General features: G+C 39.2%; 5 protein-coding genes across 5 annotated transcripts; 3 read left to right on the top strand and 2 right to left on the bottom strand.

The window, feature by feature from the left end:
- The first annotated feature begins 1,260 nt into the window (after positions 1 to 1,260).
- Positions 1,261 to 2,831, top strand: BDF20DRAFT_859510 (transmembrane amino acid transporter protein-domain-containing protein). Its single transcript, XM_053080469.1, has one exon. The coding sequence runs from the start codon at positions 1,444 to 1,446 to the stop codon at positions 2,773 to 2,775; it is 1,332 nt and encodes a 443-aa protein (XP_052938156.1). The 5' UTR covers positions 1,261 to 1,443; the 3' UTR covers positions 2,776 to 2,831.
- A 957-nt stretch (positions 2,832 to 3,788) lies between these two features.
- On the bottom strand, positions 3,789 to 5,835 carry BDF20DRAFT_859503 (uncharacterized protein). The gene is made up of 2 exons (XM_053080468.1): positions 5,529 to 5,835; positions 3,789 to 5,363 (listed from the first exon to the last, which is right to left on the bottom strand). The coding sequence occupies exons 1-2, from the start codon at positions 5,715 to 5,717 to the stop codon at positions 4,041 to 4,043; spliced, it is 1,512 nt and encodes a 503-aa protein (XP_052938155.1). The 5' UTR covers positions 5,718 to 5,835; the 3' UTR covers positions 3,789 to 4,040.
- Positions 5,836 to 6,250: 415 nt separating this feature from the next.
- On the top strand, positions 6,251 to 8,740 carry BDF20DRAFT_859501 (WD40-repeat-containing domain protein). Its single transcript, XM_053080467.1, has 4 exons — positions 6,251 to 6,954; positions 7,079 to 8,094; positions 8,170 to 8,306; positions 8,387 to 8,740. Exons 1-4 carry the CDS (start codon positions 6,345 to 6,347, stop codon positions 8,448 to 8,450), a joined length of 1,827 nt encoding a protein of 608 aa, XP_052938154.1. The 5' UTR covers positions 6,251 to 6,344; the 3' UTR covers positions 8,451 to 8,740.
- Positions 8,741 to 8,863: 123 nt separating this feature from the next.
- On the bottom strand, positions 8,864 to 10,370 carry BDF20DRAFT_911461 (chaperonin 10-like protein; the record flags this gene model as incomplete). The annotated part of the gene is made up of 3 exons (XM_053083822.1): positions 8,864 to 9,694; positions 9,792 to 10,069; positions 10,160 to 10,370. The coding sequence occupies 3 exons, from the start codon at positions 10,368 to 10,370 to the stop codon at positions 8,864 to 8,866; spliced, it is 1,320 nt and encodes a 439-aa protein (XP_052938153.1).
- A 2,245-nt stretch (positions 10,371 to 12,615) lies between these two features.
- On the top strand, positions 12,616 to 13,717 carry BDF20DRAFT_805095 (Tetraspanin family-domain-containing protein; the record flags this gene model as incomplete). The annotated part of the gene is made up of 3 exons (XM_053076488.1): positions 12,616 to 12,751; positions 12,911 to 13,143; positions 13,250 to 13,717. Coding segments are annotated over 3 exons (837 nt in total), but the record flags the coding sequence as incomplete, so codon positions are not given.
- Positions 13,718 to 14,499: the final 782 nt, after the last annotated feature.

Below are 14,499 nucleotides of genomic sequence, written 5' to 3'. Positions count from 1 at the left end.
CGGCCCTTTATCATTGGATAGAAAGCATAAGCATAAGAAAGACGAGGATGTCATTCTATCTTTTGTCCTCTTCTTTTCTCAAAAAAGTATCTGCTTTTTTTTTTCTTTTCTTTTTTCTTTTTTTATTAACATAGGCTCATTTGATAGGAATGTGAATGTGTAGAGAAATAAAAAGTCTGGCTTTTTGTATATTGGATGACTGCGGAAAAATAAAAATGGCATTTCTTTAATGCTCCGTTAAGGTTCAGGTAACACTGATTTGTTTAATAAGAAAAAGTGTGGGGTGAGAAACCTGCTCTAGCCAATCATCGAACGGCTCCAAATGATAACGGACTTTCAATTACCAATATTTGACATTGAAAAGGGAAGCAACAAAAGACGTACAATGAAACTGTCTGTAGATTGAAAAAACCTTCTAGAACCTGTAGATACTTTCATTTGGAAGCCGTCAGTAAAACCCACAACTGCAGCTTTTACTGTAGTTGAAGGTCTTTCATCTCAACTTTCAAGCCGATGACAGTTTTTGGTAACACCGTCAAAGTCCCGATAGAGATAAGGGGAAAAAGGCTGTAGAAAAAAAAAAAGATATGTAAAAGTTGACATAAGAGGTAAAAAATCCCACTTATCAAAAATCCCCCCTTTCTATAGTTTCTATCAAAGAAAAAAGAAAAAATCCCGATTTAGCGGAGATGGTATCAAACAGTAAAAGCCCGAAACTGTGAATGAAAAAAAAAAAAAGAAATTCAGCTCGCCTTTATTTCAAAAACAATAAAGTGCACGTACATAAAAAATATATGTAGGCTGCAACAAAATTGAAATCAATATCGAAACGATAGATAAAAAAAAAAAAGGCCACTTGGAATATCAAACTTTATGAGGGCATGAAAACTTCTCATGTAGTACGAATGAATAGAAAAATGGGCAATGAAAATCAGAAACGTTGCACAAAATCAAATTACCAAAAAATAAAGTGTGAGAACAAACCCTAACTATAATTCTTACACCACCAGTGTTGGTTGTACACAGCAAAAAAGTGCTGGTACCAAATTGGTTCATAGGTTCAAGGTCAGTGCGTGCTCCGAATGAATAAGCTCAACATCAACGAAGAAGCGGCGACGCAACGTATTGAAACCAAGGCTAGTCAATGAAGGGTTTCTTGATTTCTTGTTTCAAAAAACAAAAAAAAAAAACTCTGCCAAAAAAATTTTTTTCTTTTTATTGTAAATATATAAAAAGATACTCACTATTTCCATTGCCTTTTTTTTTTTTTTTGAAAAAAAGAAAAATAACCCATTTCAAACATTCTATTTATTTATTTTATCTTATTTTTTTATTTTATTTTTTTCCAAAATCTTTATTCTATTTCCCTTCGACCATCAGTATCGCAAACAACTGCACAACAACAATTTTAACAAACTAGACACTTAAGCAACAGTTAAATTTATGCCAATTCAAGAAGTCGATACTTTTTACGCAGCTTCAGAAAAGAGTTATGCTGAAAGTTTCAAGGTAGAAGAGACTGCGATTGATAACTATGTCGAAGAGGATGTTCAGTCTGAGAATAATGTTCACTATACTCGTGGTGAAGGCAGTATCCTTACCGGCATCGTTAGTGTGACCTGTGTCGTAGCGGGTACAGGTACTCTCGGTTTACCTGCTGCATTTGCTACTGGTGGCTGGCTGGGCATTCTTATCATGATCTTGGGTTACATCGTAGCCTGTTACAGTGGTATTGTGTTGATTCGTTGTCTTTATTATAAGCCTGGCTATCGTCTTCATGATTACAAGTCCATCGGTAGAGCTGCTTTCGGCACCTTTGGTTATGTAGCCGCTTCATTTTTCCATTTCCTCAATTTGTTTGGTTGTCCTGCCCTTTATTTGGTTCTTGCTGCCGGTAATATGAATTATCTACTTCGTGACACCAGTGGTGCGCTCAATACATGGCAATGGACCATCATCGTGGGCGTCATCGTCTTGATCCCTTTGCTCGTCTGTAAAACCATGAAAGAATTGACCATCTCTTCCGCGATCGGTGCAGCCTGCACCATGATTGCCGTCTTTATCATTACTGTTCAAGGCCCCATTGATCGCAAGCACGCCGTTGAACCCGTCATCAACGACGGTGTCATTTGGACCGGTTTCCCTTCTGCCCTTGCCACCATTTCCTTTTCTTATGGCGGCAACAATACCTACCCACATGTTGAACACGCTCTTAGAAAACGTGGCTACTGGAAATATGCCGTCATCGCTGGTCTCTCTATCTGTACTTGTCTCTACTTTTTAACCGCTATTCCTGGTTATTACTCTTATGGTCGCGACACACAATCTCCTGTCTACAACAGTCTTAGAAACGAAACCGCCAGAATGATCTCTGTCATTGTCATGACGGTCCACGTTCTGCTCGCCATTCCCATCTTTTCTGCATCATTCTCGCTTGAATTCGAGCAATGGACCAAGGTGTCCGATGAACGTCTTGGTAAAATCAAGGCCTGGTTCGCTCGTGCTTTGATTCGTATCGGTAACATGACTGTCTTGGTTATCCTGGCTATCTTTATTCCTTATTTCCATGACTTTATGGGTCTCATTGGTGCTCTCTGTACCTGTACTCTCGTCTTTCTTTTGCCCGTCATTTTCTACCTCAGACTCACGGGTGTTCGTAACAAACCTTGGTACGAATTAGCCTTCTGTGCCTTTACCATTTTCTTGGGTATTATCGGTTGTGTCTTTGGTACCATTGATGCTATCAGGGCTCTTGTTGCTGATTTCCGACATTAATCATCCCTCCTTTTCTTTTTTTCTTTTTTTTTTTTTTCTATTTTTTTTCTATTTTTGTAAATACTCCCCTCCCTTGTAATTTATATGTATGTTATTAATGTATAACCCTTTCTTCATTCTGCCTTTTTTCTTTTTTTGCCCCACTGTAAATATATCTTCATAGTATATTATACTACTCTTTTACCACTTTCTTCTCTAGTAACTTATATATGCTGTACAGTATACAGCACAGCAACATCAACAACAATTGCAACTCGTATTCAAAGTAATTGTTAAAAACATAATAGACATTTTTTTTTTATCTATTATCATCACTCGAAATAAATCAAGCTTTTTTCCATTTTCAGCAAGCCTTTTTTTTTTTTGATGAAAATCTAGAATTCCCTTTTATTGTATATGGTAATTCTTTGCTTTATCTTCGACACCTAATTCTTTTTTTTTTTTTTTTTTTGCGGGCGGCAGCGGCGTCAGCAGCTATGTTTTGTCTATTATAGTTTTTCAACTTTGGGTTTAGACGAAGCTGCAAAATAACGAGACAAAAGAAATAAATTTTTGAGACGATCAAGTGATCGTTTCAAGATCGAACTACACAAAAATTGAGAGTTGAAGCTAAAACACTGTATTCTCGAGCTGGACTCTGTTTTTTTTATGCCCGCAAGACAACTGACAAGAAATATCAGATCATTTCATCAGAACTGATGTTGGTTCAGCTTTTACAATAACATCAATAAAATTCAAATCTGTAAAAGAAAAGCATGTTTTCTTTAGGCTTCTCATAAAGATAGAAGGAAGAGATAAAGGGGAAAAGAGTCAAACCAGTGTGCGGTCAAAAGGAATTTGAGTGAGGGGGCGGGGGGGGGCGGGAAAACTCTTAGGGCCGGCTCATTCTATTCGTTTAAATTACTGATAACTGGAATGATAGATCCCAGGTCTCACTTTCTTATCGCCATGTGATTTCACGCTGATCCATGGGTAATCAGGGATGCAGATCTGACGGGTAGTATCTGCCTTGGAAATAAAAAAAAAAAACTCGAGCTTTTTCTATCATGACGACATCGAGGACATCTAGTTTATTTACAATACACACACACGTTCCCAAGGAGAGACTGTCCCTTCAAGTGGCCGGATCAGTAGTGAGGCCCGATACGCAAAGTTGGCTGCTTTTATTTTTTATTGTCATCGTTTCTCATGGAATTGGCTTTCAGCTTTCAGAAATGCCGTTCCTACGTTTCCTACCCTTTGAAGCATTCTCAAGGTGAGCGCACTCAGGCATCGTGTCGTTTTCGACCTGTCATTTTCCTTTCTGCCAAGGATCGAGGCTCATGCGTCACCAACAAGGCGCCTTGCAGACCTGCATCCTCAAGGGCTGTCTCCATCCATTGTATTGCCGTCAACGTTGTCATTTTGTAATGATGACCGCTGCCAAAGATTTTGGCATGAAAGTCAGAAAATCGCGTCCTGATCTTTCTTCCGTTATTCAGTCTGGAGGCGGGTGGCTGGCCCTTGGCTGATGGAGGCGGCGGATCAAGAAGCTTTTCAAAAAAGACAGAGGAGGCGTCCTCTAAAAGATCAATACTTAATGAGGGTAAGCACGTCCACAGTTCAGGATCAAACGATGACTCTGCTTTGTCCTGTAACACGTTTCTAAACAGATAACAGAATCTCCTTTTTTCGTTGGGTCCTCCTACCACATCCACAATCGACTTTAATCGTTCATAGGCACTGCGAATTATGAAAAGTTTCTTGTCTTTGATGTAGGGTAGTATTTGAGGAAGCACGGCTCGTTTGGCCTCGCGTTCGGCTTGGATTTTTAACGGTAGAGCAGACACTTCTTCGGGCGGACAAACGTGGTGTGACAATTCTGATAAAATAGCTAAAGCAGAACTTACGTCAACGTTGATGGAAGGAGTCGTCAGATGATCGATATCGACATAATGGCTGAGTAAGGGTGTGTACGACGATCGTAATGAATGGGTTGCCGTCGTGGTGGTGGTGGTGGTGGTGGTGGTGGTTGGCGGTGGCGCCATGTAAACGACGACACCCATCTCGGACAAGTGATCCATTATCTTTTGTACAAACACGTCTTCCTCAGGATAGATACGCATAAATGCAAATACAACAATCGGTGTGTGGAATTGTACATGATGGGCTTTCGCCGTGTCTAAATACTTTTGTGCTTTCTTAAAGATGGGTAAACTCTCAAAATGGGCTGTGGCTGTTCCTAGCAAAGGTGCCTGTCGACTGTTTTCCTCTTCATCGTCCGTGTCATCGTCTTCCTCCTCTTCGAACGATGCCGCATCCCATTCCAGGCCCATCACTTCGTGTCGAAACGCTTTTGCATTTCTGGCAATGACTTTAATCCAGACCAAGCCATGCTCTGCCACAATATCCACTTTAATACTGCTTTCTTTGATCATCGCAGCCCGAGACTTCCAAATACTATCGTTTTTTGAAGGTGTACTCACTAAGCGCATGACTTCCTCACGCCTTTCGCCAACACTTGCCAAAGCTTCATACACCGCTTCTAGATAACCAAGGTTCGTGCTTTGTACGTATTCTTTCTTGATTTGTTCGGGTTTATTGAGCAGCTGTTTGTGGTTGTCGTTGTCGTCGTCGAAGAAGGGCGTTTTAGTTTTTACCGGGCCAAGAAAGGTAATTTTTTTTTCTCTCTTTTCTTACTTTTCACAAGCTACCCTCCATCCCAGCCGCCCCCCCTCCCCCCACTATTACGTTTATATATAATCGGTTTTTACTTTCTCAAGGAAATGCAATTCTGAGGTAAGGGAATTGGTGTATCTATGTAAGCCTTCTATAGGTTTCTTATCGTTCCATTGCTTGCACTGCTCAAGAATAGCTATGCATTTTGACTGTAGGCTTTGAATAGACACAATCAACTCGGAAGTGTCAACATTGCCATCGCCAGGAACACTCTCTTTGTCCATACTTTCTGTTTTCAAGGGGATAAAAACAAAAATTTCTTGACAAACAATTTTTTTTTTCCAGCTTAATGAAAAAAAAGGGCAGTCTGCAGTCTGAGAAATGATCGGCCTTTTATTTCTGGGACACTGTGTGTAAAAAAAAAAAAAAATAAATAAATGCAGCAGGTCAGTGCAATTATCAGATCAGATCAGGTACATATCATTTGTTGACTTATGGATAGGGCAAGCAATGGCTTTATTATTTTTCAACAAAATCAGCTGTTGCCCTATCTTTTAAAAGAATTTCAAAGTGGAAGGGCTGTTGACTATGGAATTTCATTTTCTTCGGGAAATTTTTTAATGAAAAAAATAGAGCATAGAAAAAGGCGTGCTTAAAAAAGCGTCATTCTATTTGAAAGAAGAATGTTTAAATGATGAAAGTCTTTACTGGGTAACACACACACACACACACATGTGTATATACACTTAAACACACATTTAAAAAAAAAGGCCTGATTTAGGGTTGTTTTTTTTTTTTTTTTTTTCTACATTTTTTCCAGTTGAGAATTTCATTCTGATCTGCTCACAACGAATACGACCCTTTCTTTTCCACTTGTTCTTCACAAAAAAAAAATTAAAAAAAAAGACTCCATGACACTACTCACGCCTTCTTTAATCTCACCCACCACATCAAAGTTACTGTCCTATCTGACATTCTCCACCAACAGTCATGATTCAAACAAAGCCAACAATTCATCTTCAACCTCTAAAGCAGCTCCTGTATCTGACGACCCCACATTGATCACTATCGTGATGAGAAAGGACGGCACAGCGACCACGAAATGTCTCAATCCTCCTCCTTCCCTATCCAAATCAGCAACCATCAGCTCAGCATTAGCATCGCATTCATCCAGCACAACATTCCCTCGACGACGGAGGTCATCTTTTTCAACCTATCAATACTTGTCATCACCGCCGAAGCAACGCCGATTGATGATCTCGTCATTCATACCACGCTTTAGTACCTCGTCATCCACATCCCAATCTACCTCCTCCACCTCTCGCAACCTTAGAAAGAAGCTCGGCAATAATAATAATAATAGTAGTAGTAGTAGTCGCAGTAATAATAACAGTAGTACGGTAAAACAAAAGGAGTTCTGCAGCATGAATGACTTGACGGGTAAAGAAAGAGCGGTGATGGGTGGCATGGTCGGTCATCCTCTTCTACCCGACTATAAAATAGCGGATACAATCCATTCAGGTACAGTATCAGTTTTCAACAGTACATAAAGTAAATGGTACCCTCTTATTTATCAGTGGATGATGGTTTGGCTATCTTTCTTTTTTTTTTTTCTTTTTTTTTTTTTTTCTTACGCCACGAGTAGATAAACAGAGGCAGCCGTTAAAACGCTTGCAACTTTTACCATCCGAATTGATAATCAAAGTCATATTGTCACTGGATTGTCCCAGTTTGTTAAACCTGGCACACACATGCAAACAGTTTTACAAACTCTGTCACAAAAATCACCATTATTTATGGCAAACCTTATTTTACACTGATTATGCCATCTCCAGAGATTTGGCCCTTCAACAAAAACTACCTCCCATCAATTACTTTGAACTGTACAAAAACCATTTTGAATTGAACAAAAGATGGAGATATGGACACGTGCAGACGAGATATTTAACCGGACACGAAGACAGCGTGTATTGTTTAGCATGGTTAGGGCCCGACCATATTGTAAGTGGAAGCAGGGATCGATCCATCAAAGTATGGAGTCTCTCAGGCTCTCCTACAACAACGTCAGCGGCAGAAGCAACCATAGGCCATGCGATCTCCTCGCCATCCGTACCCTCTTTGATCATGACCAAATCCTACCATGACGGGAGTGTTCTATGCATGAGACTCTCTTCAGACAACACCTTTCTCGTTTCGGGGTCTTCCGATGCCACCTGTCTGGTCTGGTCTTTACCTAGTTTTGAGCCCATGCAAAGACTCATTGGCCATACCGGCGGCGTATTGGATGTCTGTATCATTCGTGATTATATTATCAGCTCATCACGAGACGCCACCATACGTGTATGGGACAGAAAAAAGGCAATGGAAATACGGCGACTGGAAGGCCATGCTGGACCGGTGAATGCACTCGGGTCTCATGGAGATCTTGTGGCCTCTGCTTCCGGAGACACAACCATCAAACTATGGGATATTCACACGGGACACTGCTTACGAACATTTACAGGACATACACGCGGTTTGGCTTGTATCAAATTTGATGGAAAATACATTTATAGCGGAGGACAGGACAACAAATTTAAAGTGTGGGATGCACACACAGGACATTGCGTCGCTACTTTGCCCGGACATACTGATTTAATACGTACTATCGACAGTTTCGAGGTAGGGAAGACAAAGTCTTGTTTTTTTGTCATGGTTTCTCAAAAACTCATCTTCAGTTTGTCCCTCTACATTTAGAATTTGGTCGTGAGTGGAAGTTATGATAGGACTCTACGCGTTTGGGATAGTCAACAAAAAAAATGCATTTTAAGTTTTCAAAGTGGGCATTCAAGTTGGATTTTCAACTGTCTCGTCAATCGAACAAAAATAATTAGGTAAATAACACTTGAACACTCGATGAATGTAAAAGTTTGCCCCGTTCATGGACTCAACGATTTTCCTTCTATTTGATTAGTGCTGGACAAGACAAAAGAATCATGGTTTTGGATTTTGGATTTGATCTTGTCACTTTACAATAAAGCGCGCGCGGAAGGCTCTGTTGTAGCACCGTTCCCAAGATACCCCTACCATCCCCCACCTCATCCCTCTCTCCCCCTCTAATTCACAGCTATTTATTTTATTTATGGATGATAAACATTGAAAACCATTTTTTTTTTTCTATAATGACGAAAGGACACACGTTGGGCTTTTATAAAACCATCGTTCTGATATCATATTCCATAGGATAACTCACAAATACATATGAGTCAAAAAAATCGAAAGAATTCTATGCACTTCTTTTTGACTTCTTGATGACGTGCATTTGAGTCATTTAAAGTTAGGCTGTCAGATAAATGAAAAAGATTGTTTTATTGACAATGTAGAGAGTAAGGTATGTACAGAAGAAAGAAAGAAAAACCCAAAAAAAAAACCCATGTATACAAAATTTGTTTTAAGCATCACCCACGTTGGTCAACATGGGTGTACCAGGCATGACAGGGCCACTAAACTTGGTTTGAAGGAATATTTTCATGACAGCAGCATCCTTCTTATCAAAGAGATGATAAGCTTCTACAGTTTGTTCCAGAGGGAATCGATGGGTCAAAATGATAGTGGGATCAAATTGGTCTTTCTCAATATAGTCCAAACATTCGTCCCAATAACGTTGGATAGGTGCTTGACCACAGCCAATCAAACGAAGGCCCTTCTCCATAATACCACCGACGAGGACGTGATTAGCATAAGCAGCGTAATCTGCAATAATAGAGATTGTACCAAACTTCTTGGTAGAGCGGATCATTTCGTTGATCACTTCACTGGTATCTGTTTCTAAACCCACTGCTCTTTCTACTTTGTGCAGCAAGTTCTTTGCATAACGGAAGCCGGCACAATCAATCGATCGGTCCAAACCTCCAGGCACCAACTCGTTGATCTTAGCAGCGACGTCTTTATCCTCGTCAAAATGGACGACCTCTGCACCCCATCGCTTCTTTGCCAACTCGAGGCGAGGCCCCACGTTATCGACGACGATAATTCGTTTGGCCTTGAAGACATTACGCAACCATTGAACCGCACATAAACCAATAGGACCAAGACCCCAAACACCAACAACGTCGCCTTCCTGCACGTCAGCAGAAACAACCGCATGATAGGACGTAGGTACAATGTCAGATAGGTACAATGCCTTTTCGTCAGGCATATTCTTGGGAATCTTGACCAGATTGACATCACCATACAACACGCGAACATATTCAGCCTGACAACCAGAGAATCCTCCAACAAACTAGGGTGTCCAACACAACATAACAATAGAAATACCTCATGAGCAACTTAAACAAAAAAAAAAAAGTAAAAATGGTATCCTACAGAGAAACACTTACATGAGAATAGCCTAGAACGCCAGCAATCTTTTGTCCATAAAGCTTTTCCATTACTGAGCTATTGTTGGTGTTCTCACAACCCGTAAACAATTTGTTTTTACAATAGTCACATTGGCCACAAGCGATATTGAAAGCGGCAACCACACGATCCCCAGGTTTGACTTTGGTTACTTTACTTCCTACTTTTTCAACAATACCAATACATTCATGGCCTAAAATTTCACCTTCCTTAAGTTGCATGATTTCGCCATGATACAAGTGTAGGTCGGAACCACACACTGGTCAAAAGAAGACAACAGACAATCAGCGAACACGGTCTCTTTTTTCCTCTGGAGATTCGATTTTGAAAAAAGAAAAAGTGCGTATACCTGTGCTTCCTGTCACTTTTAAAATGACATCTTCATCATGTGTAATTTCAGGCTTGGGGACTCGTTTCATTTCGAGCTTTTCTTTGCCTTTCCATACACAAGCAAGCATATCGGTCGTGTCAGATACGTTTTGCTTATCTTCGTTGGCGACAATCACATGGGCTTCACCCATCTTGTCTTGAGCAAGGTTAGCAGCAGCGTTAGTAGCCATGGAAATTGTTAATCTTTCGAAATATTCTTTATACAAGAGAAAAAGAACTTTTTAACTATATCCCCCCCTTCTATGTTCGAATCTGTTTCTTTATAAATTCTCTCAAACACGGGTTTATGCAACTGCATGAATTGATGATGAAATCATTGTTTCTTAATTTTTGAAAATGTGTGACCGGTGACATTTTATCAAGTTTTTCCCCGTATGCGCTGAATTGTAGAAAGGTTATTCTATGTATGTTATGTTGCTCATGATATAAAGATGACTACAAGGCGCTCGGCCTCCCATGTATGCGTACCGCTTCTACTGTCATATCAGCAGCATCCTACGAAACGAGGAGTTATCACCAGGGGAAGTGGATTATCGTCACAAGGTAGATATTACTTTTTTTTCTTTTTGCTTGAGCTAGCCTTGTTACAACTTAATTTTGTGAAAAAGAAACATAACTCACAACCATGGGGCTCACTGTTCAGCGAAATGAACCATGGGAAACAGGCCAAAGAGAGGCTGACAAGATTGTACTGTAGCTGAGATGATTTCCGATGCTTTCGACCCCACTCCGCGTTGCAAATGGACTGTCTTTATTGTCTAGAAATAAAGACGTGTGATGATTTCAGACCAGATTTGACAAGAGCAATCTAGCAGGGCATGATTACTTTCTGAACCCCTTCAGAAGCTACAGTTTGTTTTTGGTAAAGATGGATCTTGAGGGCGCGTTTTCCCGGGCAATTACGTAGACACTAGGTCAACTTTAAAATGTTCCTTTCTTTCATAATTTGATAGCCGCAGTTGATAAGCGAGTTTAAAACTCTTCAAAAAAAAAAAAGTTCGCTATGTTACTTATATCTTGATGTAAGCCGCCTCTTCATTCCTAAGCATTGCTTGAAAGCCTTTAGATCACCCTATCGTTGATGCGTTTCAAATATTTTTTATCAAAGAAAGCTATATCTTCCTTGAAGACTCGCCATTTCTATTCTTGTAGTATTCCTGTATGAAGGGCTTCTTCCATTGAGCTAGTTTTTTTACAATGCATTAGCTATTTATGAGAAAATCATCAGCAAAGAGTATGCTCTCTTCCATGGCTCGAAAGTAGACTTCAATTTACAAAATAGACGGAATGAAAATATGCCAACAATACCAATAGAGTTTTGTTGACATACACAGCAGAGACGAAACCTTCATATATCTGAGGTGCTTTTTTTTCCTGCTTTTAGTAATAGACCTATGGCTGATGGGCTCTTCTACCTTTATCGAGGAAAACAGCATCATTGGAAGGAAAATACCGAATAATGAATGCCTAAAATTATCCAAGTAAAAGTTAAAAAAAAAGCTGGAAAGAGGGAGGTAAGCTTCATAGTGCAAACAGCGGCTGAACCAATCTCAGCCAAAGAGCTAGCTGGACAGGGAGCATATGAATTGATACGCAGGGCGAGACGAGTAGTCGGCTCATCACATATCTCTAAAAGCTATACAATAACAAATTGAAATGTGAATAGTATCTGCTATCACGAGGACTGAATAAAGCAAGAGGGATAGTGTTATTCAGAAGAACACACAAAACACTGAAAAATGAATGCAATAAACGATGTGTATTTAATTCACACAGGTAAAGGATTCATAAAGTCGAAAGACAAAGCTGGATTTACTGACTTTTAAACGATAAAGCTGTAAGTAGAACGCCTCCCTTTTCGTTTATTGACTTACTTCTCTTTTTTTTTTTTTGAAATGTCCCACAAAATTTATATTGGGCCTTTTGATTGACTCCCAGACCAGACTTTTTTTTTTTTTTTTTTTGCAATTTCTCATTGAAGTGCTTCTTGTGTATGCTTGAGCATAAAAAGCTCCTCCCCCCCCTCCCTTCCTTCTTTAAGTTCATTAACAATTAGCCAAAAAGACCGAATCCTTTCCTTTTCTTTCTTCCATTGTTTTCCTTATACTTTCCTCGTTAGAAATACAGAGTATCAAAAAGTACTCATTTTTCAAGAACAACTTAGCAAAGCTTCAATTCTACTGTAGATCCTGTGCTTGAGGAAACACTAGCGAGCTCCACCCACTCCTTTATACTTTCATTCACATAATGACAACATGCTGCACTAGGTAGACTAAGTAAACAATTAAAAGCCTGGCATTTACAATGAATTGGGAAAAAGACGCGAGCAAAGAAAGAGAGAGAAAGAGACTGATATAGACGAAGCGAATTATTGATCCCCATTTTTTTGTTATTGTTTGATCCTGTTTAATTTTTAGACTAAGTAGAGTCTATATGATTACTACTAATTCATTGTATGCCTGTCTCGGAATTGCCTTTATAGCATTTGGCTTAATTGGTATGCGAGATGGATTCGCTGGAGCTACACTATTTCCAGTTCATATATTCAAATGTAAGCTATTCTTCCGATTTGACATACACTTACGCACACCCCCCCCCACACACACACAAACACATATATAACAAAAAAAAATCCATTCTTAACGATATGAAAGGGAGATTAATTACCTATTCACACGAACTATCATTTATGAAATATCTATTTTAAAAGACCTGGCTATTTTAGGAGCAATAGTTTGTGTAGCCTCTATTATTGGCATAATTGGCACTTATGTTAAAAAACCAACAATCACTTACGTCTACATGATTATTATCGTCGCAGCCCTTGTATTTCAAGTTATTATTGGAGTACGCATTTATCAAAAAGCAGCAAATGCCTCAAAATATTTATCAGATTTATGGCCAACAGCAAGTGCTAATTATCGATTAAATCTTCAGAATCAGGTACCAAAATCTTTTTTTTATTGTTCCCTTCTACTATTAGCCATTTGCTGCTACTGTCTTTTTATTATTTGAAATCCCGCGATCTAACTTTTTTTAACCCAAATAGTTCAACTGCTGTGGTTACCAAACAACAAACGATAATTTTGTCTTATCTAACGAATGTCAACCACTCTCAACAACATTAACCAACATATCTCCACCATGTGCACCCGCATTACAAAACTATGTAAAATATACTTTTGCTAAAGTCTACTATACTGTTTTTGCAGCTTTAGCATTGGAGTTATTGGCTATGTCAAATGCAATCACTTTACTCTGTACAGGCTCTGGAAGCTATATAGGCGAGGATGAAGAAGAGGAGAGGCGCAAGCGTAGAAAATCCGGCATCCGATTGGATGATATGACTGTAGATACACCAACTACACTGGTGGGCTCCCCTCAAGATGAACATAAATTTTATAGCTATGGAGACGAGGCAGCCATCCGTAATGATCGATACGATAGCTATGATGTCTACAGAAATGGTACCCATGACTATCCCTATCATAATGACAACAGTTACTCTAGCAATAACAACATTCGCCATGGACCTGGTGGAAATGGTTACTATTAGTCATGCGCTCCTCCCCCTTCTTCTTCTAGTTTTGTATATCATTTTATCAACATCAATCCTATACATATCGCAACTTATTTCCCTTCCTCTACATATACATAATTTACGTTCTATCTGTTATATCCCGATGTGCTTAATAATTAAATTATTCTTTTGATGCAAAGAAAAAGTGCCATCATCCAAAACAACTGACAATGTTGCTCTATGAAGGTACCTGACCTCCCACAAGCACCTATATGCAATTCATGTAACCTATTATCCAAGCAACAACACATTTGTCTTTTGGTATACAAAAACACAGCAAAGCTTGTTAACCCTTTTCATTTCGTGCAAGATAATATCAACTCTTTTACGCATTGGCAATTTCATTTTCTCTTTGAACAGTTCTGCTCCTGATTCTTTTTCACCTTCCGAGCTTCCGTGGGTGACGAAATTAGTTTTCAGGCACATGCTGTCACTTTCCATAAATACAGCTTGTTTGCTCATGATTTCTCAAAAATACTTGAAAAATGATAACTGATAAAACTTCTCATTTGTATACATATCATCAGCAGTTGAAAGATGAGGCCTCCCTTTTTTTTTATTTCACAATTACATACATATTTACAGAAATAATTTTTTTAACTTGGGGTTGGGGGATAAAAGTACGATTTTTTTTTTTTGGACTCTTCTTTTTTTTTTTTTTTGACTATACAAAATGGACAGCTTAATTTATATGTACAGGGAAAAGGAAGCGGATCAAG

The sequence above is a fragment of the Mycotypha africana genome, assembly GCF_025528875.1.
Source record: "Mycotypha africana strain NRRL 2978 chromosome Unknown BDF20scaffold_3, whole genome shotgun sequence".
Taxonomy (NCBI): Eukaryota; Fungi; Mucoromycota; class Mucoromycetes; order Mucorales; family Mycotyphaceae; genus Mycotypha; species Mycotypha africana.
The sequence above is the reverse complement of the archived record's forward strand: the minus strand, read 5'-3'. Positions and strand labels throughout refer to the sequence as shown.